The sequence below is a fragment of the Tupaia chinensis genome, unplaced genomic scaffold (genome assembly GCF_000334495.1).
Source record: "Tupaia chinensis unplaced genomic scaffold, TupChi_1.0 Scaffold143796_1, whole genome shotgun sequence".
Classification (NCBI taxonomy): Eukaryota; Metazoa; Chordata; class Mammalia; order Scandentia; family Tupaiidae; genus Tupaia; species Tupaia belangeri.
This window is the reverse complement of record NW_006203646.1, coordinates 4,278,436-4,304,747: the sequence shown is the minus strand read 5'-3', so window position 1 is coordinate 4,304,747 and position 26,312 is coordinate 4,278,436. Positions and strand designations below refer to the sequence as shown.

The following is a 26,312-nucleotide window of genomic DNA, read 5'->3' as shown; positions in this document are numbered from 1 at the left end:
TTTGAAAAGACATCAAAAAAATAAAAATAAATATTTTTCTCTCTGACTGTTCCTGACTTAATGACAGCTATGGGGATAAACACGGAAGGAAGCCTTGCCAAGTTAATCACTGCAAATTGTAAATAATGACTGCTAAAAAACAAACAAAAATACTGGAGGTTTTTCTTTCTTTTAAAGGAAACCATAGAGCAGCGCTAAAAAAAATATTTTTCCTAGTTCTGCACAGGATAATTATAGCAGAAGACATGGGGAAAGGCCCACAGCTATCACCAATTGCTTAAAGAGGTTCTGTTTCAATAAAAATTTGGATAGTATAATAGCAGTGTCGCTGGAACATTAGCAAAAGTATATACATTCCAGTTACCTTTGATTTAGCCATAATCACATATGTATGCCTTTTTTGGACAAAAATATATATTTTTATAAAAAACTGATCATCCAGCTTTAATGATTTCATATATGGACTCAAGAGTGGTAGTAAAAGGAACAGACCCAATTATGACAAGGCAATTCAGGGACAGAAAAATCAAGTTCCTCAGGTAAAGAAAAGTATAAAATTAGAGATTCAAACACATTTGTTCAGCCCCATTCCGGTCTTCCCACAAATTATGAAATTAAATGGGCCCTTCAATTTATAAAGGCTTTCAATGGTTTCGCCACCCCCACTGTGGTCTATGCTCTGGGGAAAATGATTCTGACTGCCCTACCTGAAGTGCTCTTGCCTGGCCTTCGGAAATACTAGATATTTCACTATTATAAAACAGCCTTTTTGGTCTTTATGTAGTTTATTTTAATTAACTGATGAAAGAAAAGGGAATTGATTAGCATTTTCCATCCCAACATCACCTATGTGCACAGCTAAAAATTCTTCATTCAATCTGCTTCTTTACAATCTCTTATTTGCTAAAGTTGGCAAAATTTGCAAAGGCATCTTGCTTGGGGTGCACAGTTCCAGAGGTCATGGCTATGTTGGGCATGCCCATCCCCACTGTGCCTGTAAAGCCCATCCCAGCAGTCGACATCCCTAAGTTCACATTCATGCCCATCATGCTCTGGTTCATCATCGGAGTACTTCCAAGAGGGGCCATTCCCACGGTGCCAGTCATCACACTAGGCATGCTCATAGGCATGGGTCCCCCCATCAAAGCGTTAGCTTGAGGCCGGACAGGAAGCATGTTCGATGGAGAACTGAGGTTCACAGCTCCAAAACTTTGAGTCATCACATTCATAGGCTGCTGCATACCTGCCGTAAGAAAAGAGACAAAAGACCTTTATCACATTGACTTCTTACATTTCAGAGAGGAAAAATACAATCTTTCTTGATCACCAATACTTCTAGCCCCAATAAAATGCCTGTATAGTCATTTTAGAAATCAAGTCAATTAATTTGAACTAACCAGTTTCTTCAGAAACGTGAAAATATGCCCATTTTAAAACATTCCTACAAAATCTGTTGTTGAATTCCTACCTAACAAAGTTGTCAAGAGCTAGTGAATATCAAAAGCCTTTAAAAAGTATATCATTTCATTTACCCTATTTCTAGAATATTGCATTAAGGAAAAAAATCATAAGTACAAAGATTTATACAAAAGTGTGGAGTTATTTATAACAACAAAAGATTAAAAACAATTTAAGTAACTGACCAGAGAACTGGATGCTGATATGATGGATAATTATAAAGGTCTAAAAAAAATCATTTTTTACTAGGTCTATTTGACATAGAAAAAAACGATCAAAATTTAGTTGAATGAAGGGGCTAAGAGGGAGCATGGTGGTTCAAGTGCTAGAATCCCACATGGCCGACTGCGGTTTGAGTCTCAGACCTGGCAAATTGCTTTCTTCCTCTCTCTCTGGTCAAACTGAATGACAATAAATAAAATAAAATAATGCTTTAAAAAAATTAAATTGAGTGAAACCAGCAAGAAACAAAACAATAAAGACAAAGTTATCCCAAATATTAAAAATATGCTAAGTCAGTCGGTGGGGAAATGGTATGAATAGCAATTATCCCATGGCCATGGAAATGAGATGACTTTTCTTTTTTTCCATTTGCCTACATTTTAAAAAAAGTGCACAGGAAATATTTTTATTTCAATCAGGCCTCCAAAACTCACCACAATACAGTACAGATTATCATGCCAAGAGTAGAATACAAAGTAATTCAATGTGCCAGGAGAGATATCAAGTGAGTATTATGTGAAAAGATCTTAAGTGAAAACACAGTTGCCTTCACTACAGTTTATGTTTTTTATTTTCACTTCATAGCTTGAAGTAAGTAATCATGGCATTGGAGTAAAAGATTTTAAGTAAACAAGGAAGAGGGACGTCTTGGGGTAACTTACTCTGTTGTTGAATCATTGTATTGAGCGATGGCTGCTGGGGTTTGGAAGGCTGCATACCAGGTAGTAAGTTGTCTAGACTGATGTTTACACTGGGGTCAGACCAAGTGGAGGGCAGGGTTTTGCTGACTGATTTCTGGACCATATCTGTATTCTGATTATAGAGAGGATTAGGCTTCTGCAGCATTGTGCTAATATTTTGCAAAGGCTGGAAAATAGAAAAATGCTCTAAAAATTAAGCATCTGTTCTATAAAGATTATTAGATGGCAATTTAATTACACTCATGAACATCTAAAACCAAAAAGAACCACAAATGTTCTATGCTAATGTCTTCAATACCCAGAATCAAGTCCCAGTCAAGTATGGAATGGAAAAACCAACAATATATCTATCTTAATATTTTCCCATAACCTAAAGTTTGTAAGATGCCATCTCTGGCAAATGCCAAGAGCAACTACCAACTTCAGGTTAGTACAGCTTTAAGGAAATATACTTACTGGATATTTATTCTTTACAGAACGGCAATCAGAGTATGACTTCTCATGTTATAAAAAGCAAAATCAACAAACAACAAACGATACTACACATCTACCCTGACTGACACTGCCCCGTCTTATGTACATTTCTACTGTCTAAAGTGAGCCATGCCAGTGGAACTGATGCATGCTTGACCAATTTAGGACAAAGTGAAAGGACAAACTCAGGAGAAAGAAGCAGCAGTGCCTGGTAGCTACTAAGGTTAACTGTGAAAAGGACAGAAAAAAAGAAAGGAGTAGGAACAGGAACAATAATTAGAAATATACCAATGCAACGAATCAGAACACATTTACAAATAAGACTTCAAATAAAGTACACTGGCTTCACGTTGAAAACGTGTTAGGTCCGATCTCTGTTACACAGAGCAGTGACCTCTCTGCTGCTTTCTTCTCCTCCTTCATCCTAACACCCAAAAAAGAATCTATACATTACAATAATTAATAACATCACAAACAAATATTCTCAGTAGTTTGAGTCAAAGATAGCAAGTTCCAGGTACAGTTCAGATGCATAGTTTCAAATCTTGTACTTGTTTGAATTCTACGCTAGTATTAGATAATGTAGATTTAACTATAAGAAAGTGAGTTAAGAAACTCCTATTTTAGTTATTTCCCTCTACGAAAATGAAAAGTTGAAAGAAGAGCCTATACTGTATTTATAATAATGTACAGGAGGCCCGGAACATGGAAAAGCATTCGCCATTTGAAAAATATGAATTTTTTTTTTTTGGTAGAGGGCATGTGCACTCACCAGAGAGAGACAGGGAGACAGGGAGAGGAGAAAGCAACACTCACGGAGCAGTCATACCACAATCCTTTCTTCTCCACCTCCTCTTCCTGTCAAGACTTTTGGCACACACGCACGCATACCCAGTATGTTTCTCAATTCCAGGTCCAGAACTCAAACTGTGCAGTCAGCCATGTGAAATCCGGCTGCTTCAACTACCAGACCATAAGCTGGCCCAAAAATGATGTTCTATATTAGCATGACTGTTGACAATCAATGAGTGACAGGCCCAGAAATTTTACTATGTGAATGCTTGCCATGGGTGAAGAAATATCTCTATTCCTTTTTCTTAAAAATAATACCAATTTGTTAAAATTCAATAAATTTTCAGTGTGCCTGATCTCAGTGCTAGGCACTACTACTTGGTTTTACAGGGCCTACTACACGGGTAAGAGCCCTTGCCTTCTAAGACCCAATGACTAAACTGGGGGGAAAAGTGTGTAAGAGTGGTATTTATGCATATATACATACACACAGAAACGGCCCACTTATTCTTCTGTTTTACACTCATCTACCGTTAGATTAGCTAGCACATTTCAAAGCCTAGGAGTTAGAATTTCCAAGGGAAGCAGACAACTTACCTGAGATCGTGACATGGGCAAACCAAGCCCTACGGTATTAGTGCTCATCATATGGCTGCTGGGGTTTGGAAGGCTGCATACCAGGTAGTAAGTTGTCTAGACTGATGTTTACACTGGGGTCAGACCAAGTGGAGGGCAGGGTTTTGCTGACTGATTTCTGAACCATATCGGTATTCTGTGATCTTGACATGGCAAACCAAGCTCTACGGTATTAGTTCTCATCATAGAGAAATTCATACTTTGTGAAGATGTCATGGTTGCCTGGGACGAGCCCATAAGATCAAACAGGTCTGAAGAATTTGAGGCAGCTGGAGGTGGGCCCAACACTGGCTGTGAGCCACTGACAAGTTCTACAGCGGGCTGGGAGGCACTGCCAAAGAGCTCGCCACTGGAAGCAGCAGGGCCCGACGGGGCTTGGTTGAAGGCACTCCAGTCACCAAAGTCTCCATTCCCACTTGTTGCTGTTCCTAAGACAGAAAGAACTGTAAGGGCAAGAAACTTTCTGAAACACACAGAACAAATATAACAATCTATGAAGTGAAACAAATTCGAGCTGATCTGAGTCCATCCAGATTACCATCTGCAGGTACCATCTCCATCTGGACACTATTCTTTCTCATGAATATTACACGAGTGTTAACAAGGAGGCAAAGGGAAATACAACTAGCACATACAAAGTAAAAGCCATCTCATGGCAGGTTTGTAGGTAGCATACAGAAATTACCATGAAAATGTCCCTTCAATCAAGCTGTATGTCAAATACGTTTCCAGCTTCAAAGTATAATTACAAGTTTAATGTGAAATGCATGCAATATAAAAAGTGATGATAGGTTAAATGATTAAACTATAGTGGTTAAGAGCATGGATTTTGTACCTTCCTAGCAGTGTTTACACAGAGAAAACTACTTAATTTCTCTGTGCCTTTTTAAATCTAAGTTTGAGGATTAAATGACTTCATACACAGTAAATGCCATTTAAGCTTTGTTATTATTAAATTGGATTGATTATGAAAAAGAGTCAAGGTACTGCACTTTTTTCCATTAGGTACCCCATATGAAAATCCAAGTCCAGCACCTGTAAGTTCTGTGTACATAGCATTCACTATTTGGAACACAATGATTATAAATACAAGTGATACCTCAAAAAATATTTAACTATATATGAATTTAAGTATTAATAAATAAATCTTTTCATCAAATAGGGACAGACTAGATAAATATGAATAAATGGAAGTTGAAAAAGCAAAAGGTGAAGAAAGAGCTACAGAGAAACTGTCATATGAAAAGCAAATAGCATGTATTTCCAAGTTAATTAACACCATCTCTTTGCACTCCATGTTCATTTACAACTTGGAAATCCATTTTGTCTAGCTTAAAAGGTAACCAACCACTGCAATACTGTGTCTCATTACGCTAAATATCAAAAGAAAATGATAACATAAAGTCTTTAAAATGATATGCTTTTATTACAATATTAAAATATAAGCACCCTCAACAGAGAAAATAGCTCACTTAGAAACCCCAAGTTCTGCCTACAATTTAATGCAAACTGGGCTAATATTCATTACCTCAGGGTTTTGCTAAAACATGCCTTTGATGTTCTTTACAAAAGATACACTAGGAATTTTACAATTAGTTCTATACATTAAAATAATTTTAACTAATTTAAGTAAGGCTGTTGGGTAAAGTAAACTTTATGCTGATTTTCTGTTGGCTTTATCTATAAAGTAGAATATGAACGGAAACTAGGACAAAACATGTTGCCCTATCTGAAAAACTTAGTATGTGAGATGATTAATCATAGAAGGAAGAGATTTCTAGTAGGGCATACATTGTTCAGAAATGATTAATCATTGCTGCAACAGTTTCTGCCCCTTGCGTAATGGTGATCAGGTTACATTAATCACATGCATACAGATGAAGAGATGCATCACTTAGACAACATTAACATATTCAAATTATTTGCATAGTAGGCAACTTTATATACACAAGAATTTGGAGAATTACACAGGGAGTCTGTAAAATTAGGGCAATGTTTATCTTCCACTTTGATTTGCCTAAAGTAAGGTAGCAATCCTTACAAGGCGTAATCACACTTCTAAAATGAAGCAGTTAATTACTCAACAATTCTGGTTTCTGGGAAACACTTGGAATTTACAAAAGTAGACAGTCAAAATAACCTCAAACTGCATTAAAAGCTATACATATTTTTTTCCTAACTCCTCACAAATCTATACCAGACATTACAAAATATACATTTTAACCCACTTGAATATAACAGCAATAGATCATTCTACTTGTAGTGAATAACTAGACTAACTTGGTTAAGCTACACCTTTCCTCTCTGCCTGGCTGCATGTGTAAAATCTCTACAGCTAATTTTGAAAATACTATCTCTTAAATTTCAGACTGACCATATTTGATAAAACAAACACAAACCCTTAATATTCTTTAAAAAAAAAAAAAAAAAGACATTCAATGAACTTAGTCCCTATTCTACACACGTCCACAGAAATAGTATTATTCCTGGGACCAGCAGTTGGCGTAGTGGCTATATCACTGGACTCCCATGTAGTCGACCATGGTTTGAGTCCCGGACCCGGTGGCTTAAACTCACTCCGGGCACGTGTGCATGCGTGCCCAAGGTCCCAAGAGGAGAATGGAGGAGAACGGATAGTGGCTTGGCCATTTTCCTGGGGGGTGATTTCTCGCTTTCTGTCTCTCTATCTCTGTCTTTCCAGCTAGCGCACGCCTCCTATAGCAAAAACCTCTCAAAAAAAAAAAATAGTAGTATTATTCCCAATCTTAGTTAAATAGCTAACATAGAATACAGAAGAGATAATAAGATAAACACAGTAAGAAATGGAAAAAGATAGGCCAGCGGGCGGCAAGTGTTAAGGCAGCTGGATCTCACAAGGCGGATACACGGCTGGAGTCCCAACCTGGCAGCCTGAAACACAGGCTGGGTGCATGTGCACCCAGGATCCTGAGGGGACAATGGAGGAAGGAGGAAGGGGGACTGCAGAGTGGCCATCCCCTCTGCGGGCTGCTTTCTCATTTCCCTGCCCCACTCTCTCTCTCTCTCTCCAAGGAATGTACATGACCTAAAGTGAATTTAAAAAAAAAAAAAAAAGGATGAAATATATTAAGAAAGGGAAAAAAGATGGGCAAGCCAGTAGTGTGGAGGTTAAGGCAACTGGACCTCTATGGCTGACTGTGAGGTTCAAGATCTGTTGGCTTTAGAAATACACTGAGCATTTGTGTATGCATGTGTGCCCAAAATCCTGAGAGGGAGGGAGAAATGGAAGAGAAAGTATTGTGGTGTGACTCTTTCCATAGGGGATGCTTGCTTGCCTTCTTTCTCACAAACATGTGCGCTCTCTGACAAATTTTAAAAAAAGGGAGACAAACCCTTCACCTCAATCCCTGACACTTTAAACCTATATTCTGCTTGGATACTATTATTTCTTTTATTTCTAATCTAAAACAGTGTGAAAAGGTTTTGCCTAAGATTCATCTGCTCACTATTTTAGGACCTCAGAATGAAGTTCAGTTATTTTTCTTTTTTCTTCTGATATAGGGTGCATGTGCTCACCAGAAAGACAGAGACAGAGAGATAGAAAGTGAGAAATCAGCCCCCAGGGGGGATGGCCACGCCACAATCCCTTCTCCTCCATCCTCCTCTCAGGATCTTGGGCACGCACGCACACACGTCTGGCATGAGTTTAAGCCACTGGGTCCGGGACTTGAACCGTGGTCGGCTACATGGGAGTTCAGTGACATAGCCATTAAGCTAACTGCTGGTCCCAAGTTGGGTTATTTTTCTCAGAAATGTTAAGATATCTAAACTATAAAGAAATGAATGTAAGATAGTCTGCCCACGGTCAGCAAGTGGTGTGGTGGTTAAAGCGCTGGACTCCTACATGGCCTACTGAGGTTCGAGTCCCAGTCCTGGACCCGGAGTCTTGAAAATCAAGCTGGGTGCATGTGTATGCTTGCTCCAAATTCTGAGACAATGGAGGATAAGGGACTGCGGCCCAACTATCTCCCCTGGAGGGTGATTTCTTATGTTTCCTCTCTTTATCTCTCTCTAGCCAGTACACTTGCCCTGTGGCAAAAACTTTAATTTTGAAAACCATATAAGCTAAACATAGACCATAACGTTCTTATTGCCAAAATGAGGTTATTTATATTTATTTGCATTTCCCAAGTGCCAAAGGCAAACGAGTCAGTTAAGAATATAGGCAATTTCCTTTAGAAGTATCTGAGTAGTCTGCACCCAAATTCATTTGGCACACTGAAGGCACTGGCCAAATAAAATACCTTGGAATAAATTATTTAGGAATTATTAATTATACATACTACAAAGGGGGTAAAAAGAAACAACAAAAAGAAGCTGATTTGGGGAAGAGGAAGTTCTTTGTTTTCACAAACTTTTCCCCACCCCTCGATTTCTGGCCAATCTGATCACATCATACCTTGGGAAGGGAAATTGCCTGATGCAGCAGCTGAGCTGAAGTCAGCAAATCCCCCGAATAAATCAGCTGATCCTCCTAGAAGTTAAACAGTGAAGAAAAAGTTAAACTGTTAGAACTAAAGAAAATTGAGAGCAATTTCAGGAAGCCATTTTAGTACCACATGAAAAATACTCATAGTTAGAGACCTCAGACCAATAAAGAAAGAAGCAAGTTTGTTGATCTGGAGTTTCATCTCTCCATTCTCTGTAAGCTCCCACAGATTATTTTACATCTCTCCGGCCTCTATCTACTGAGATAACATGTTCAAAGTTCTCCCTCACTAATATTTCACAAACAGATAATGAGCATACTGTTTACTCAGTCGATTATGCTTTTTATAAGAATCTTCAGTGGGGCCAGCCCCTGAGTGCAGAAATTGGATAAGGTGCTGTGCAGAGGAAGCCAGATCCCACATGGCCAACCAGGGTTCAAGTTCCAGGTCTGCTGGCTTCATGACAGGTGTGTGCACACTAGATCTCAGCAGGATGGAGACCAGAGGAAAAGGGACTATGGTGTGACCAGTCTGGTGGGAGGTTTTCTCCTTCTCTTGTGTGTGGACACACACATGAATGTGCCCTCTAGTATAAAGAGTATAAAGGTTAAAAACCTTCAAAAAAATTTTTTTTGTGTGAATGCTAAAACCTGAGTAAAGCAAGTTGCTAGGGAATAAGCTACTCACATGACAAATAAATAAAAGCCATGACCCTGACTGGATGCTGAACTTTTAAAAAAGTGCTATCTTGAAATGACATAATTGAGATACTGGGAAAACTTAAGTATGATCTATATATTAGACAGTAATATTTTTAAATGTCTATTTAATTATCTATTTATTTGTTGTGGTTTTCAAATCACCGGGTCTGGGTGTTGAACCATGGTCAGCCATGTGGGAATCCAGCACCCCAAATCACCATGCCACCTGCTGGCCCAGTAATATCGTTTTAATGTAATTTCTCAAGTATAATTATATATTGGTTATAAAAGAAAAAGAAAATGTCCTTATAAGGAGATATATGCTGTAGTATTTTATAGGCAACATATTGTGATGTTTGTAATTTCAAGGTACAATAAACAAATAATAAACAATAAACGACAAATAAAACAGAACTAGAGAGAGAAAACAGTGCAAACTTTTCATATGCATAATTTTTTTTAAAATAAAAAGGGGGAGCAAAAGCTTGATCAGTTTAAACAGAAATAGGAGCAAGCAGCCAGGGTCCAGATTCAAACCACATGGTCAGCCACGTGGAATCTGGTGCCCATAACCACTGACCCTACTTGTATCTTTAGTACACAGACAAATAACAGTATTTGGCTACCTGTAGAATGGTGTTTTTAAAAGGGGTGAGATCTACATCCTAAATATGAAAATCAGTTTCTGAGTGCATTACATCACACTCTCATACACATTTTTATTTGTAAACATTACATGGGTAAGGTACATTTATGTATATCTACGATTTGAACAATAACATTATTTCAAGTTTTAATATTCTATTTTCTCCAAGTATCAATGACATAGCCAAAGAATCTAAAACCTTAAAAAGTTGTCCTTAATTCTGTCTGTCCTTAAAGATTTCACCTCGTAAGCGTCACGTCAGAAGCGTAGAGTCGCAGTTCAATCATGGTGCTTTTAGCGTTATGTGAGCATTATATAGGTTACATCACAGCTGCCTAGCCTGCAGTGCTTAGAAACCAGCCAGGTGGGACTGGAACATCTGGGCTGTACTCAAATACCACCAGGGACAGCTTCCAACATCTGGTGCCATTTCTGAATTGTCTTATCGCTGCAAGACATTCTGCCCCATCTGCTATACTCGACTGGGTTAATTAAACTAGAACCATCTCTTCTTCTTAATAAATGGCCAGCAGTAATAAAAGGAACAAATCAGTTTCTGAGACATGTGCATACTTGATATTTCTCTTTAATGCCCATTTACTGGAGTCAACTATAGGAAGCATAAGTAATTTCTTACTCCTTCACCTCATTATAGATGCTCATGTTCACATATACATCCTCACTCGCCTGTAAACTAATGCCAATTGAAGCCAAGGTTACCCACTCCTATCAGAACTACAGCTCGTATGTCCACTGTTTACTTTATGCACAGGATAACACCACAGTGGTTTGGTTTTCTCTTCCTTTAAGGTAGATAGAGTAGAGTGAAAAAATGTGACGAAGAGCACAAAGATCGATGAACTGTATGTTTAAACTATATAAACAAGCACATGTATTAATAAAAATCAGGGAAATGAATGTTGCTCTTGCTGTTTAATATTCATAAATTTGTTTTCTGTAGTGTTCCTTCATGTTAAAAATGGTTATCAAAGTATATACTGTTGGGTAACAGAATGATCGTTATTAAACTACTGTAACATTAGGGGAATTAGAAAATTAGGGATTTTAACTTGCTTCAACCAAGCAGTGAATAAACATCACTATGTAATTTATTATGTCAAACAAGTTAGGAATTTTTAAATCTTATCCAGTCTATGTTACCAAAAAAAAAAAAAAAAAAAATCATGTAGCAGATAAAAGTGTTGACTACTTTAGATTCCACTCCAAACTATGTAAGAGAGCTTACTTTTAAAACATCTTAAACTTGGTATTTCAGTAACCTACTCTGGTTACTCTGCTGTTCCATCTACTACCTTAGCTGAAATTATATTATGAAATTTATAGCAAAGTATTAGTCCTCACCACCTATACTACAGGGAGGTCAGCATAACTAACTTAAAAATATTAGGAGTGAAGAATGAAACCACATACGCAGCTATTCTATACACAGATGGCACCTTTCTTTGTAAAGATTTGACTTTTCCCCTGTTGTCTCAAGTACCACATATTGTTTAGCTACCAGCACTTCACATAATGTGATCTTCAACTTTAAAAACTGTCTCAAAGTTAAAAATCTATTTATTGAACTTAGAAAAAGTTTCTCTCCCAGGAGAAACTATCTGTAACTATATGTATAATATTCATACCAATGTTTTAAAGCCAAAAGAAATTTTCTCTACTTAAGCCTTGTTTCAGATAACTTCTTTCTAAGGGAATGTAAATAAAAAACTCTCCCAAAATTGCTGCATGTGGAAGACTGCTAATTTTCACAACAAGAGCTATCCTTCAAGATTTCCACATGAGAGCTGTCATTATAAATGAACCATTTCCATCTGCCATTTCAGGGCTGCAAGAAGGTTATTTACAATCGCCAGCTGGAAACATGTACTTTCCAAGGCAATACTGTGAACAAAAAAAATATAGCTCAACTAGACAATGCTTACACAACAAAGGGGAATTTTCCTCCAAAAAGAATGCAGACTAGGAAAAACTTTTACATGAAGAATTCTAATATATACAAAATTAAGAGAAACAATGAAATGAAGTAAATTTATGACAAGGAATTATTCCATAACATACTAGTTACAAAGAAAAAAAAAATCAATGAGGATGAACATTCCCACGAGAAAAAATGCACAAAGACATAAATAGACAAGTCACGAGTGGCCTCTAAAAGTACGGAAAGTGCTCAAGCTCAGTCGTCAAACGAATGCAGAATAAAATGAAATGCTATTTTCTCCTAAACAAACTAGAAAACACTGAAAGGTGTCACTTTACCACATTATTTGTAATAGAGAAAAATTCAGAAAACAAAAATTTAAACAACCTAATGTTCAAAAAGTAAGGAACTGACTGGTTAAAAATTATAGTACAGTCCATATAACATAAAACTGTAAAGCAATAATATCTTTTATAAAACAGTGTCAACTCTTGGGCTGGCCAGGTATCCTGGTAGTTAAAGAGAGCCAGATCCTACACAGCTGACTGTGGTTCAAATCTCAGCCCAGGGGATTTGAAAAACACACTGGGCATGTGGGCATGCATGCCCCAAATCCCGATAGGATGGAGAAATGAAAAAGTATCACAGTGTGACCACACTTCATTGGGGTATGCTTTCTCCCTCTTTTTATCCCTCTCTCTTTGGTGAGCACAAGCACCCTCTGGTAATTAGGAGACAAAAGTGGGTGGGGGGAGGATATCAACTACTATAAAGAAATAGTCATGAGATCTTGGTAAAAACAGCTTGCAAAACAGAAAACAAAACAGAGTAAAACCTTAATCTAGAAATCCAAAAAAGATTTGTCACATAATAAATGCTTAAATAAATATGCTGACTGAACATACTGAAAGTATTTTTTGGGGGAGAGGTTTTTGCTATAGGGCGCATGTGCTCGCCAGACAGAGAGAGAGACAGAAAGCGAGAAATCACCCCACAGGGAGGATGGCCACACTGCAATCCCTTCTCCTCCATTCTCCTCTCGGGATCTTGGGCACGCACACACATATGCCTGGCGTGAGTTTAAGCCACCGGGTCCGGGACTCGAACCGCGGTCGACGACGTGGGAGTCTAGCGACATAGCTTTTACGCTAACTGCTGGTCCCCTGAAAGTACTTTTAAAAATTTTTTTTGGAGAGGTTTTTACTACAGGGCACGTGCACTCGCCAGAAAGAGACAGAGAGTGAAAAATCACCCCCAGAGGGGAGGGCCATGCTACAATCCAATCCCTTCTCCTGTCGGGATCCTGGGCACGCATGCACACGTGCCCAGCGTGAGTTCAAGCCACTGGGTCCAGGACTTGAACCGCAGCCGACTACATGGGAGTTCAGCGACACAGCCATTATGCTAATTGCTGGTCCCCTGAAAGTATATTTTAAAGAGCATATTCACAAAAATTATTACTAGTTAATTTTATAAAGCATCTAAATTATGAATCACTTGCTTTCTACCACATTTCTAAAATGATCATGTATTATTCTAATAATCAATGAAAAAGAGAATATGCTAAAAATTTAAATTTTTAAAAATAAACTTGACTTAAAATTAACAACCACCCTTCACATTCTAAAATGTAAATTGGTGTACTGAGAACATAACAAGGTGGTGGTTCATATTCATGTAAACGTCTCCAACTAACTAGCAATTACTGGGTGAAGAACAATGAATTTTAATGTAAACATAACAAAAATTTTGGATCTGATATACCTTAATTCTTTTAAATGTATTTTATAACTTAAAAAATTCAAAATATATTGCAAGTCATATAAATTTTTCTGTTTTTACTTATTATGGTACAATTTCTCTTCAACCTCATTTATTGTACTAGAAACGTTTTGTGTAATAATCTAAGACCTAAATTCTTTATTTGTTATACAAAGGGACAAAGGAGACAACTTGGACTTTATAAAGATACTAAAAAAAAGAAAAAAATGGAATGTTTTTTGGCAGACTATTTCTAACTGGCTTACTTTCTAAATACTCATTTCTAAAAAGGTTTTCTTAAAAATATATGTAAAAGCCAGGGAAAGATTACTCAGGCACAGATTTTTAAAGAATATTACCACAATGGGGGCATTTACCAAGTTAGTCTCTCCAGTAAATCTTGATGAATGGTTAGGTTTTATATATGTATTTTTAAAGTTTATAAGTTATTTTACAATATGTACTTTTAAAGATGCTAATAAGAAGGATAGAGTAATATGTACAAAAAAACTTAGCATTTTCTCAGAGGAGGTATTTATGTGGTGAGCAGTACAGATGCCATAGCCACTTAGCTTTACAGTTCATGCCCACGTTATTTGCATGATGGTACTATTACAAATATGGGCACATCTGGTAAACGATACCCAAACGGCATACCAAATAGCAATGTTAATAAGGTAAATTCTTACACCTTCTCATGTGTAGGTGCTAAAGATTTAATATCCAATTTTCTTTCACTGCTGAATTCAATATATAGTATTAAAATATTTAAACAGAGATGAGAGCTAACTAAGTTTATGTACTGATTGGAGGGAGATTGCACAAACTGGTTAAATACATTGCTTCAAATAGAAGACAACTTTAAAACATAATTCTGATGTCAATTTATACTCAGTCGTTCTTTGAGGACATTAACATAAGACAAACTTTAAAGCAAGAAATCTTTCAGATTAAATGTAAACTCTGTCAAAATTACTGTGTTGATATTAATTGATACTTCTATTTAATTGGTCAATCTACTATTTGCACTGGAGAAAAAATAATACTCAAAGGTTTCTTACCAAGTAAAGGAAGTATGTTAGTATTTAATTTTTTCTGTTTGAAAGAATCCTGGTCTCACCAATGAAAAAATTATACCCACTCAATGACCTTCCCATTTCATTCTTCTGATTGCGCCATTAAAACTTTCCATGGATGATGAAAGAGACCCCTTAATATTTCATGCCAGGGAGTCCAAAATAGTTGATAGTCTATGACACTATGTCTATATTACATGACTATATGCTACCTACCAGTTAATATTACAGCTCAACTCCTGAGCATACAAAGAGACAGCACATAAATAATTAAAACACCTAGTGTGGTTGTTTGTAACCTTTGGCACTGCAGTCCAATAAAAAGGATAATTTTATGAAGTTATAACTACAAAAAAAGGAAAAGGGAATTGAATAATCTCAGGAACTAGGTAAAATCAGATGTCCTATGAAGTTCACTCCCAGACCAAGAATCTTTTTTTTTTTTGGAGAAGTTTTCGCTATAGGGCGCATGCGATTGCCAGACAGACAGAGACATAGAGACAGAAAGCGAGAAATCACCCCCCAGGGGAGATGTTCACGCCGCAATCCCTTCTCCTCCATTCTCCTCTCGGGATCTTGGGCATGCACGCACACGCGCCTGGCGTGAGATTTAAGCCACCGGGTCCAGGATGCGAACCGCAGTCGACTACGTGGGAGTCCAGCGACATAGCCATTACGTTAACTGCTGGTTCCCACCAGACCAAGAATCTTAAGATAGCAGGCAAGGAGAAAATATTAGGGAACTTTATATATTCATTACATATACTAAACTATCAATGAAAAGTAATTTCCACCCTAGATTTACACTGAAACATTAATATGAAAGTTTTAAAACAATTCAGCTTTGAAGAACCATTACACATCAACAACCTTTCTCGGGACCAGCAGCTAGCATAATGGCTATGTCGCTGGACTCCCATGTAGTCGACTGTGGTTCGCGTCCTGGACCCGATGGCTTAAAACTCACACCGGTCATGTGTGCGTGCGTGCCCAAGATCCCGAGAGGAGAACGGAGGAGAAGGGATTGCAGTGTGGCCATCCCCTCGGGGGGGTGATTTATGGCTTTCTGTCTCTCTCTGTCTGTCCGGCGAGCACACGCGCCCTATACGCGGAGAACACCGGCGCCAATAAAAAAAACCCTTTAAAAAAAAAAAAAAAAAAAAAAAGAAAGAAAAACTTTTCTCAAAAAAAGAAAAGAAAAACCATTACATGTAACAGAAAATTATAGATTTACTCTGCACATTAGTTACATTCTAATTGTGTTGTCTATATTTTAATGTGAAATGAACTTTAAACGGGCTTGGGAAGGGTGACTTTAGATAGAAGTTGTATTACTTGAACTGTTCTGTCTTACGGCACAGTTATTAACATTCCATAACCACCAAATGCAGCCCTAAAACATTAATTTTCTTAATAAGTTTATCAGGAATTACTCAAAATTATATCAAGTTGAAGAAATCATCAATCCCATCTATGGGAGAAACTTTAACTGTTCTTTTGCTGTATCTCTCTTAGAATTTGTTTGGCAGGTGTTCATACACTTTTACAGATGTCCCTTTCCTCTGAAGCACTGAGCATGCTCATAACTAGGAAACTACTGTGACTCTGACTAAGAATTACTCCTCAACTTGACCTTTCCATGAGGATGAGAACTCCATTTAACAAGCACTCAGATGAGTGTCTGGTTCAACAATATTTGTTGAATAAGTGAATGAATGAACGAAAAGTTAAACTCCAGGCATACTTGTGTTGAAAACGAGAATTAAGATTTTAGGGAGGAACCAGCAGATGGCATTATGGTTACATGGCTGAACTCACACACAGTCGACTGCAGTTTGAGTCCCCTACACTGGGTGAGACCAGCAGTTGGCATAATGGCTATGTTGCTGGACTCCCATGTAGTCGACCGCGTGGTTCAAGTCCCAGACCTGGTGGCTTAAACTCACGCCAGGTGTGTGTGCTTGTGTGCCCAAGATCCCGAGAAGAAAACAGAGGAGAAGGGATTGCAGTGTGGCCATCCCCCCGCCGGGGGGTGATTTCTCGCTTTCTGTCTCTCTCTGTCTTTCTGGCAAGGGCATACACCCTACAGCAAGACAACCTCTCCAAAAACCAAAAACAAAACCTCACACTGGGCACTGAATGCATGTGCATGCCTGCCCAAAATCCAGAGAGGAAAACTGAGAAGGGACTGTGGCATGGACATCCAGCCCCCGCCCCCTGGGGTGGGGTGATATTTCATTTTTCCTCTCACTATCTCTACCTCTCTCCAGTGAGCACATGCACCCTAAGGCAAAAAAAAAAGGTCTCAAAAATAAATAAATAAATAAATAAATAAATAAATAAAATAAAAAGGGAACTACAAAGCCTCCAAAGTCATTGACCAAAGAACATTTCAGAAAGTATGTACCACACCTTGAAATATCATTTATTGGCTAGCAGTGACATGGTGGGTTAAGGTGGCTGGTTTCCACATGGCTCACTACACAGTTTGAGTCCAGATCCAAAGGCTTGACAACCCGCTGGTGTGAGCACATACACTCAAATCCCAAGAGAATGGAGGAGAAGGAATTACGATGTGGCCAAATCACCCCCTTGTGGGGGTTAATTCTCACTTTCCCTCTCTGTCTCTATCCAGCAAGCACACATGTCTATAACAAGTGAGAAGGAAAAAAATGCCATTTATTACAAAATAAAGAATCACTATACCTGATATAAGGAGTCATTAAAATATGAGTGAATTGAGGACACTCACCATTATTACTCACCAAAATTTATTAAATACCTACCACAAATAAGACTTTGCTAGGTCTGTGGGTCAGAAAAAGGTGTCAAATAGGGTATTTTTTATGAGAGAGAAATTCATACATATGTAAAAACGTAAAAGTAGTGCAGAAATTCCACAGTGGTAAAAACCACACATGCTAAAGAAAATAAGACAAGGGAGAGATTACTGAATTATCAAATACTCAGAACTCTTCTCCTATATCTTAGGAAATTAAACCCCCTCCCATAATATTCAAGGGTTATAAATTTATTATTAAAAATAAGTACGAAACAAATAATGAAACTAAGGTTACTAAAAAGAAAAGGCCAGTGTGGGAGCTTACCTGTTGACTGGCTGGTGCCGTCAAACAGATCAACAAGGTCACCAGATGACTTGCTGCTAGGCACTGAAGTCTGAAAATAGACACATAACTAGTAATTAGCCTAGAAAGCAAATTTCTACTATATTTTTCTATAATCAGCTCTTCCCACCTCTAATTCTCAATTTAGATACAAATATCTGTAATGATCTCAATAGATAACAGCTTCCTATAAGAGTCCTGACCTGGACTTGTCGAAGAGACAATAAGTATTTCTAAGTCACTGTATCCCCAGTACTATAATTGTCCCCATTGCCCACACTTTTTCCTAACTCATTTATTTTCTTACTGCATTTCAGTCCAAAAAACGTACAGATCCCACTCAAACATTTATGATATATATGAAAGTCATAAAAATATAATAATCAATATGCCCAAGTCCCATCATAACATACTAAGTTATAACTATCCAGGGTGGGATCTTTGGCCTATAAAATCTTACAGAGCCCTCTAGGTAATTCCAAAGACTGAGAATCACTAGATGAGAGGCCAACATTCTCTCCAGTTCTAAAATTCTATAAACTTTAGCAATATGTCTTGTTTATATGTTACATATTAGGATAATTCTATGTTGCCTAATGCACTCTGTCATCTAACTGTTTCATATTTAGTTTCTAAACTAGCTGTGGGGTTTTGATGTATAACATTATGATTTTTGTTTTCTGTATAATGCTAAGCACCCTGTCACCTATATTTTGAAATGCACATGCTGAATTAGAACTGAACTGCTAGGTGGCCAGCAGGTGCCATGGTGATAAAGGTGTTGTTGGACTCCCACATGGCCATCTGGGGTTCAAGTCCTGGACTTGGTAGCTTGCACTCTCTCTCTTTCTCTCTCTAGTCAAATTAAAAAATAAAAATAATCACAAATAAAAAGTAATGAATTCTTTTAAAAATAAATAAGTAAAAATTTTTTTGTTTGTTTTTTTTGAGAGATTTTCACTGTAGGGCGCGTGCGCTCGCCAGACAGACAGAGACATAGAGACAGAAAGCGAGAAATCACCCCCAGGGGGGATGGTCACGCCACAATCCCTTCTCCTCCATTCTCCTCTCGGGATCTTGGGCACGCACGCACACGCGCCTGGCGTGAGTTTTAAGCCACTGGGTCCGGGACACGAACCGCGGTCGACTACGTGGGAGTCCAGCGACATAGCCATTACGCTAACTGCTGGTTCCCATAAGTAAAAATTTTTTAAAAAGTAGAAATGTTAGACAACAGGAAGACAATGTAAGTTCCTAGAAATGTTAATTTGAGCTTTGAAGATTAAAATAATACTGTGGTTCTGAAAGGCCTTTAAACTGAAATAGGTCTGAAGCAGTTATGTAACTTCAAGAACTTCAGTGTTCTAGACAAAAAACAAGAACAAGGAGCTTCCACTGTGAATGTATTTATGACAGAATTAACGACAGACTGTGCTTACAAATTCTTATTTAAAATCCTTTTAAGATGTAAGATATAAGTCTCGATTTATTGTTAAAAAAAATTAAATGATTTGGAGAATTTTCCTTGTGCAACCTGAAATGAGTACTCCATGATAGCATCATGCATTTAGATTTTTAAAAGTATTACAACTAATTGCCAGACCCTATACAGCCATCAGTAAGGTAACTATATCTACTGGAGGGGAGGTCTAAGGCCACAAAGGAGAAACAGTCATTTCCTCTATAAAATTACAACTAAAGCTGTGTTACAATTTTGATTAAAATTTTCATTAAAACTTAGAAGGTCACAGGAGTGAAACTATACAACAGTCCAGAAGACATAATTGACAAAAACTGACAGAATACTTTTTCTCATCACTAGGTAGGCACAGCTTTACTTTCAGAGTTACCTACAATTTGCAGTATACAGTAGAAAAATATTTTCCCCAGTTCTTAGCTACTTCTCTTGCAAAGATACAAGCTGAATAGAGAGTAGTGTGTGTGGGAGGGATGACAACAATGTTAAGTCTTCCAGGGCAAATCTCTGCCTTTGGCAAATTCTGTGTAATAGACTAGCTTGTAGCCAGCTATCTAGTAGGTGGGTTTGACTTGTACAGTAAATAAAAACAAAGAAGGTACAAGAGACAGTGCTTCCAACAATGAGCAGTAATAAGCCTCCCTTTATAGGCGTCATCTCTTAAATAAGATCACTTCCCTTACATATCCCCTCCATCTTCTTGTCATGTCTTAAAACTTCCAATACTCCCCTGTTTTCCTCAACAAATCCAGCTGTATTTGGTAACCAGTGGTAGTGTTTAGAGGGAAGCAAATGCATGACTTTCTGATTCACAACCTTTCCCAAATGAACCAAGAGTGTCATCTCTACTTTCACAGATAGTGCACAATCATTCAGCAACTAGACAGGTTTCTTACTCGAAAGAGTATTCTTATTATTAATGACTTTGAGTAATTACATGCCAGATGATCTATAATTAATATGAATATGTAGAAATGTCCAATTGTACTAATGTAGAAATTCTAAAAGCAGTTTTAAAAGGATAAAACCATGTGGAATGTGTAAAACTCCTGCCATTCCCACCTTGACTGAAGACTGAGGTGTATGGGTTGAAGCATTCTGGTCTGGACTTGCTTTGTCCCCTGTGTAATGTGCTGCTGCTCCAAGATCAATGGTTTTAGAAGGATTTGCTGTGCGCTTGTGTCTGGTTGTGGTGGTCTCTGTGGCCTGTGTGATATGGATATGCTTTGTCGTCACAGTTTCCTCTTCATCTTTGAATTCACCTTTGGGAGATCTGCCTCTTCTTGCTTTCTTTTCCTCATCGCTGTCACTAAAAGATATTAAAAATGAAGCAAAATAATAAGACTTGGGATTATTTTTAAATGGAGTCCTCAGTGAGTTGAGCTAAAGAATTTCAAATGCACTGACTCCAAAATCCCATACTTTGAGTATTTGACAGGGATAACAGAATGTTATCTAAGCTGTCTGAATAATGATATGTGTGTGTTGGGGAGGGGAAGTGGGAACCTGCAGAATTCCCCAGATAAGTCTAAAACATTGCCAAAAAGTATTTACATAAATGTGGATGCTTAGTTAAAAAAATGGCTGAAATAGCTCAAGTTTTTGTTTATTACAGACTTAAAGCTTAATTTAAACATTAAAATAGCAGGATTATTTTATCAGAACTAATTAGTAAGATCTTGGTAGTTCAAACATCTGTACATCATGACCATTTTCTTGAAATGGGTGGTTCCATTTTGTTCCATTCCATTTTTGGTTACAATTTCCATTTTTATGAAACATAATTCTGTCATCAATTTTCACACTAATGCACATACATAATAAAATATTATAATTTCAAAAGATACTTTTAAAATATTATCCTAGCTGAACTTAAATGATTCAACTTGCACCTGTAAATGTAGAAAAATATGAGGTAATGTACTTTACAACTGTGGTCTATTTTACTGTAGTATTAGGAGATCAAACTTTTACATAACTATGGAAATTGCTTTATAGAAAATTTAACTATATTTAAAACGTTTTTAAAATAATTCCCTTTTGGGCATATTCAAACACTATTTTTTTTTCTTTTTCTTTTTTTAATAGTACATGTTTCTTTTACTTTTATTTAATAGTGTGTAAGAAAACCCCCAAAGAGTAAGATACTGGGATTTTTATATGCCAGGAATGAAAATGTCAGTACTAATCTGTTCTCCAGTAACAAGGCATTGGTTTTTTTTTTTTTTTTTCCTGGTACTAGTAGGACGGAACAGAAAAATTACTTGAAATATGTTCCATTATCTATATTACTTAATTTTAGAGTAGGTGGTTTAATTTATAAATATCCTGGAATAAAATGTTTAAAATCCCCCTTAAAACTATGACTACTGATGCAATGTAACCTAGACTAATCCAAAGTAATTTCTACTTAAATATAAACCCATTTGGAATGTGGATAAATCAAAGAGCAAAAAGAATGGCTTCCCACACATAGCAAAAGGGTTAAATATTTTTAATATATAAGCATTTTAAAGAACAGAGCTCTGCTACGTGTTCCAAAGCCCTTACTATGTTCTCAGTAGCAAACAGGCTAATGATTCCCACCATCAGTCTTAAGTAAAACTGACATTTATCTTTTAGATATACAATTTTTTTTCAGTGCAAGATCATTTCTTTACAAGCTTAGAAAATATATTTATATGACAAGCATACAATGAAAGAGAAATTCTCTATTTGATAAATATTCAAGAATTCATGAATTTAAAAATGAACGACGAAGTTTGAATTCTGGTTAACACGCCCGGGTGGTCATATGCAACTTTGTCTAAAAATCTACTCTTTTCTCACAAATACCCCAAGATGAAAAGTCTCTGTTGTGTCCTGTTGTTACTATGATACACATCTTTTACTATATCTTTACTTTTTATAATCTGAATACTCTACATGAAAAGATTAAGGAACTCTAGCAGACCCTGACTTAGAGGCAATACAAGAAAAGAAAAAAATCACTAGAGTAACAAAAATAAATAAAAAGGAGTAGAGAAGACAAAGCAATTAAAAAAAAACCAAAAAAGCAAAAAACTGAAGTTGGAAGGACAAAGGAAAGAGAGCAACCATACAAGAATATACCCAGTTATAACCAGCCTATACTGCCTGATTCCCACACTTCTTCAGAAAACAGTAACAAGATTTATACCCACTACAGTTTTCAAGCCAAACCAAAAACTTACACACAGGCCCCAAAAACGTTAATTAAGGGGAAGCAATACCAGATTTTTAAAGTAAGCACTTTTCCACAAAGTTTTGTATTTATAAATATCACATGCATACTCTTAGTTTAATAGAGCTAAAAATACAGTTATAAAATAAACATATTCGAGTACTAAAAATGAGTGCTGGCTCTTTAAAGTTAACATTCCAGAAACAATCCTGAAAAAGAAGCATACTAGGGATTTAATAAACATGGAAACATACTGAAAATACACTAAACAAACATTTTAGAAACTGTTTCAAAGTTGGATTACATTTTTGTTTGTACTGCTTCCTAATGACCCTTAAATCTGAACTACTAAGGCATTTTGGGGATAGGAAAAAAGAAACGGTATTTAGTTACAAGAACTCACTCAAAGGCTTGGTTCTATGACAAACTGTTGCTTTAGGCGGATTTACAGTCTGACTGGGCCTCAGATGTCACTTCTAAAAAATAAGGCTAAGATGTCACTTCTAAAAAATAAGGCTCAAGTCCCTGTCCTAACCTATTTAAAAGAGATACTGTGAGGCACCAAGGACAAAGGCCTTGTCAAACTTGCTTTTGCAAATTAGGTGCTGTATACATTGCACGTTCACTTGGCTGAACTAGCTTACAGCTATGCTGAATACTGAGAGAACTAGAAGCTAACACTGCACATCTTCAACTGCTACTCTATAGACAAATGCTCTACCATCAGAAACATAGTTTAAGCAATCACAGGTCTACATTCAAAAACTTTTGGTTCAAAAATCCACTCAGACTGTTTTTCTGGTATACATGAACATAAAATCACAAAGAAATGTCACAAGAAGAGTTATTTCAAATCCTTTAACTTTTATTTAAACTTAACTTCATTATTTCTTAATAACATCTTAGATTCCTGGGTCACTTGATGTCCAAACAGAAAATGATCTCAAAGTTTACTGGCAAAAAAATTCTAAAGGAAGACTACGTTGCTGAGTATAAATACAGAGGATACATGATCACTTTAGAAATGGACAGAGACGGCATGAAGGTGTGTCAATGCTAATTACAAATAACATTTAACATCTTACACATAGTAGCATCTTAAAAGCAGCAGCACATGTACTAAAACTGAATGATACAGCGAAGATTAACATGGCCTTTGTGCAAGAATGATTCATAAGTTCATGAATTGTTTCGTAGTTTTTGCATAAGGCATTTTTAGGTCAGTGAAATGATTCTGTATTATACTGTAAAGGTGGATATTATGTAGTCGTCGAAATCCATAGAACTGCTCATCAATGTAAACTACAGGCTTCAGTTAATAACAACATATCAATACTGGCTGTTCAATTAGTAATAAATATACCCTATGAAGTCAAGACATTAATAAAAGGAGATATGTGGGAAAGGATATGTATATGGCAATTATGCTTCACACACAATTTTTCTGTTAACTTAAAACTGGTCTAAAAATATAGTATGTGTGTGTGTGTATATATATATATACATACATATATATATGTGTGTATATATACATACATATACATATGTATGTATATACACACACACACACTTAAATATATACACACATTATAAAAGCTTAACTTCAGATAGCACTACTACCCAAACAAAACAAAAGAAAAAACTGATTCAACTGCATAAATTTAGCACCCTTTAAAGAGTTCAGGAGACAAAGTGTTAATACCTGCATCTTTCTGGAGAGTCTTCTCTATCTTTCCTCCGGAACTTGCTGATGGTGTCATCAATTGTGCTTCCAATTTTATCACTGAGTTCACCTAATTTATCGCTGAATGGAAAAGCACTCTTGTTTTTATCCCATTCCTCATCCCATTTTGATTTGGGCTCAGGATCATATCTTTCACCTATATAAAGCATTAAAAAATAAAAAGCAACTCTAAGGACATTAAATTCAAAAAGAGTCTATAGTCTTCATTTCTGAAGCTTTTCCTCATAATAAAATCGTTTTCAAAGGAAAACAGAAAGCTCCAACAGTGCTGAATCAACACAATTACAGCAAGACAACAGCATGTAATGCCAGTCATTAAGTGGCAGGAATGCAGATTTGAAAGCTTTTGTTTATGAAAACTTCTGCAATCTTAATGCACAGCACAGCATATCAAGAAGTTCCTAAAGGCTGTTGAAAGTAGTAGTAGAAAACACAAAAAATGAACACAAGTTATAGAAGCAAAAGAGAAATAGAAATCTTTTTGTTTTTATAAAAGTCACTTAATGCATTATGTTTTCAATCCTGTTTAATGGTTTATAATTTTTCTGAAAAGTACTGGACAGCACCAGTGTCTTACAAAATACAAACTAAAGGAATTCCACTCTATTACACACCCCAATATATTCAAAAGGCTCAGTAATTATCTTCTTCAGCAGCAAACCAGAAAAATAATTTGATGAATTTTTAGGTTATGGGCAAGTATTTTATAACTACTTTAAAAAGAAAAGAATATTCTAATTACCAAAAACTATACACAGTAGAATCATGAACTATGTTCAGGCAATTCAAAAGAGTGATGACTTATTTAAACACCACTTTATATATGCTGGGACTGGTGAAACCTGGAGAGCCTCTGTGTGAGTCTGGGTACAAAAAGCACAGATCGCAGCAGTGAACAACAACAACATGTCATGATAGTTTTATTCCTGTCTCTACGGGCCTAAAGGAGAGAGAGGAATTAACACAAAATGAAGCCTTTCCATTTCCACATCCAAATTGTATTTATTAGTAGCAAGAATGCAAGGTAAAGAATAATCGTGACTTACAGAAAGAAGAAAACACTGAAAATTAAGGCAAATCAGGAAATACAGGGAAAGGGCAATGAGAAACAACAAAATAACACAAAGGTGACTTAATAGAATCTTATTTTGAACTTTCGTTAACAAGTCTGATGGGATACATGCCCTTTGGAGACTGAAACAAAAGACCGCTTTACTGAATGGCCTGCTAAAACTCCAATGCTAACATTTTTTGCAAGAGTTTGAGGATTCTAAAATACATCTACTCATTTTGGAAGTTACCACCAAATTAAAAACAAAAAGGCAAAATCAAGTTTTCCAGGCAAAATTTAAACCAGAACATTTTTTAAAGAAGAGGATTTTTGCAACAGCATGTATGTACGTTTCAACAATGTGATGAACTAGACTTGAAAACAAATTTACAGAAAAAATAAAAATAGATGAAAACCAAATACTAAATTAGTATTATTAGATATCGGTAAGACACTAATGTCAAAATGAAAACACATATACAACTGCTAAAAAAAGTTGATTAGATAAGTCTAAATATAAAGCATTAACAGTAATTTAGCAAAGAATGTGAAACACACAGGATGTTCAACTGTCCCTTTAATGTAGATGCTGCAACTAGTTCATTATCACTGAGTCTGAAAACGTACTCATTTTTCTAAATTTCTCAGATATAATTACATTGTGTTGATAAAAAGAGGGTGACAATGAGGAAATGAGTTGCAAGTAACAATTTTTATTCTAAAACACAGTAAGTTGTTAGAGCTACTTTGAAAACACTAGAATAACTAATATATGCTTTCTTTAAGCGAAAATATTCTTGCCCAATTCAGGAACTGGTTTTTTTATGTATTGCTTTGA

The 26,312-nt window shown here is 36.5% G+C and overlaps 1 protein-coding gene and 1 non-coding gene across 4 annotated transcripts in view; one reads left to right on the top strand and one right to left on the bottom strand.

The window, feature by feature from the left end:
• Nucleotides 1–329: 329 nt before the first annotated feature.
• The window catches only part of CLINT1 (clathrin interactor 1), a 70,700-nt gene continuing 44,717 nt past the window's right edge, over nucleotides 330–26,312 (bottom strand). The window contains exons 6-13 of one of the 3 annotated variants that reach the window (XM_027766969.1): nucleotides 24,382–24,559; nucleotides 20,540–20,786; nucleotides 17,983–18,052; nucleotides 8,722–8,796; nucleotides 4,442–4,711; nucleotides 4,245–4,273; nucleotides 2,343–2,547; nucleotides 330–1,243 (exon numbers count right to left, since the gene is read on the bottom strand). In XM_027766969.1, coding sequence (XP_027622770.1) covers nucleotides 897–1,243; nucleotides 2,343–2,547; nucleotides 4,245–4,273; nucleotides 4,442–4,711; nucleotides 8,722–8,796; nucleotides 17,983–18,052; nucleotides 20,540–20,786; nucleotides 24,382–24,559 — 1,421 coding nt within the window. In that variant the 3' untranslated portion in view covers nucleotides 330–896. Of the gene's footprint in view, nucleotides 1,244–2,342; nucleotides 2,548–4,244; nucleotides 4,297–4,441; nucleotides 4,712–8,721; nucleotides 8,797–17,982; nucleotides 18,053–20,539; nucleotides 20,787–24,381; nucleotides 24,560–26,312 lie in introns of all 3 variants that reach the window. The other 2 variants (XM_006165076.3, XM_006165077.3) reach the window with 2 other exon arrangements.
• On the top strand, nucleotides 23,770–23,880 carry LOC114005446 (U6 spliceosomal RNA). The gene has a single exon (XR_003547297.1). It is a non-coding gene; the product is annotated as a U6 spliceosomal RNA (small nuclear RNA).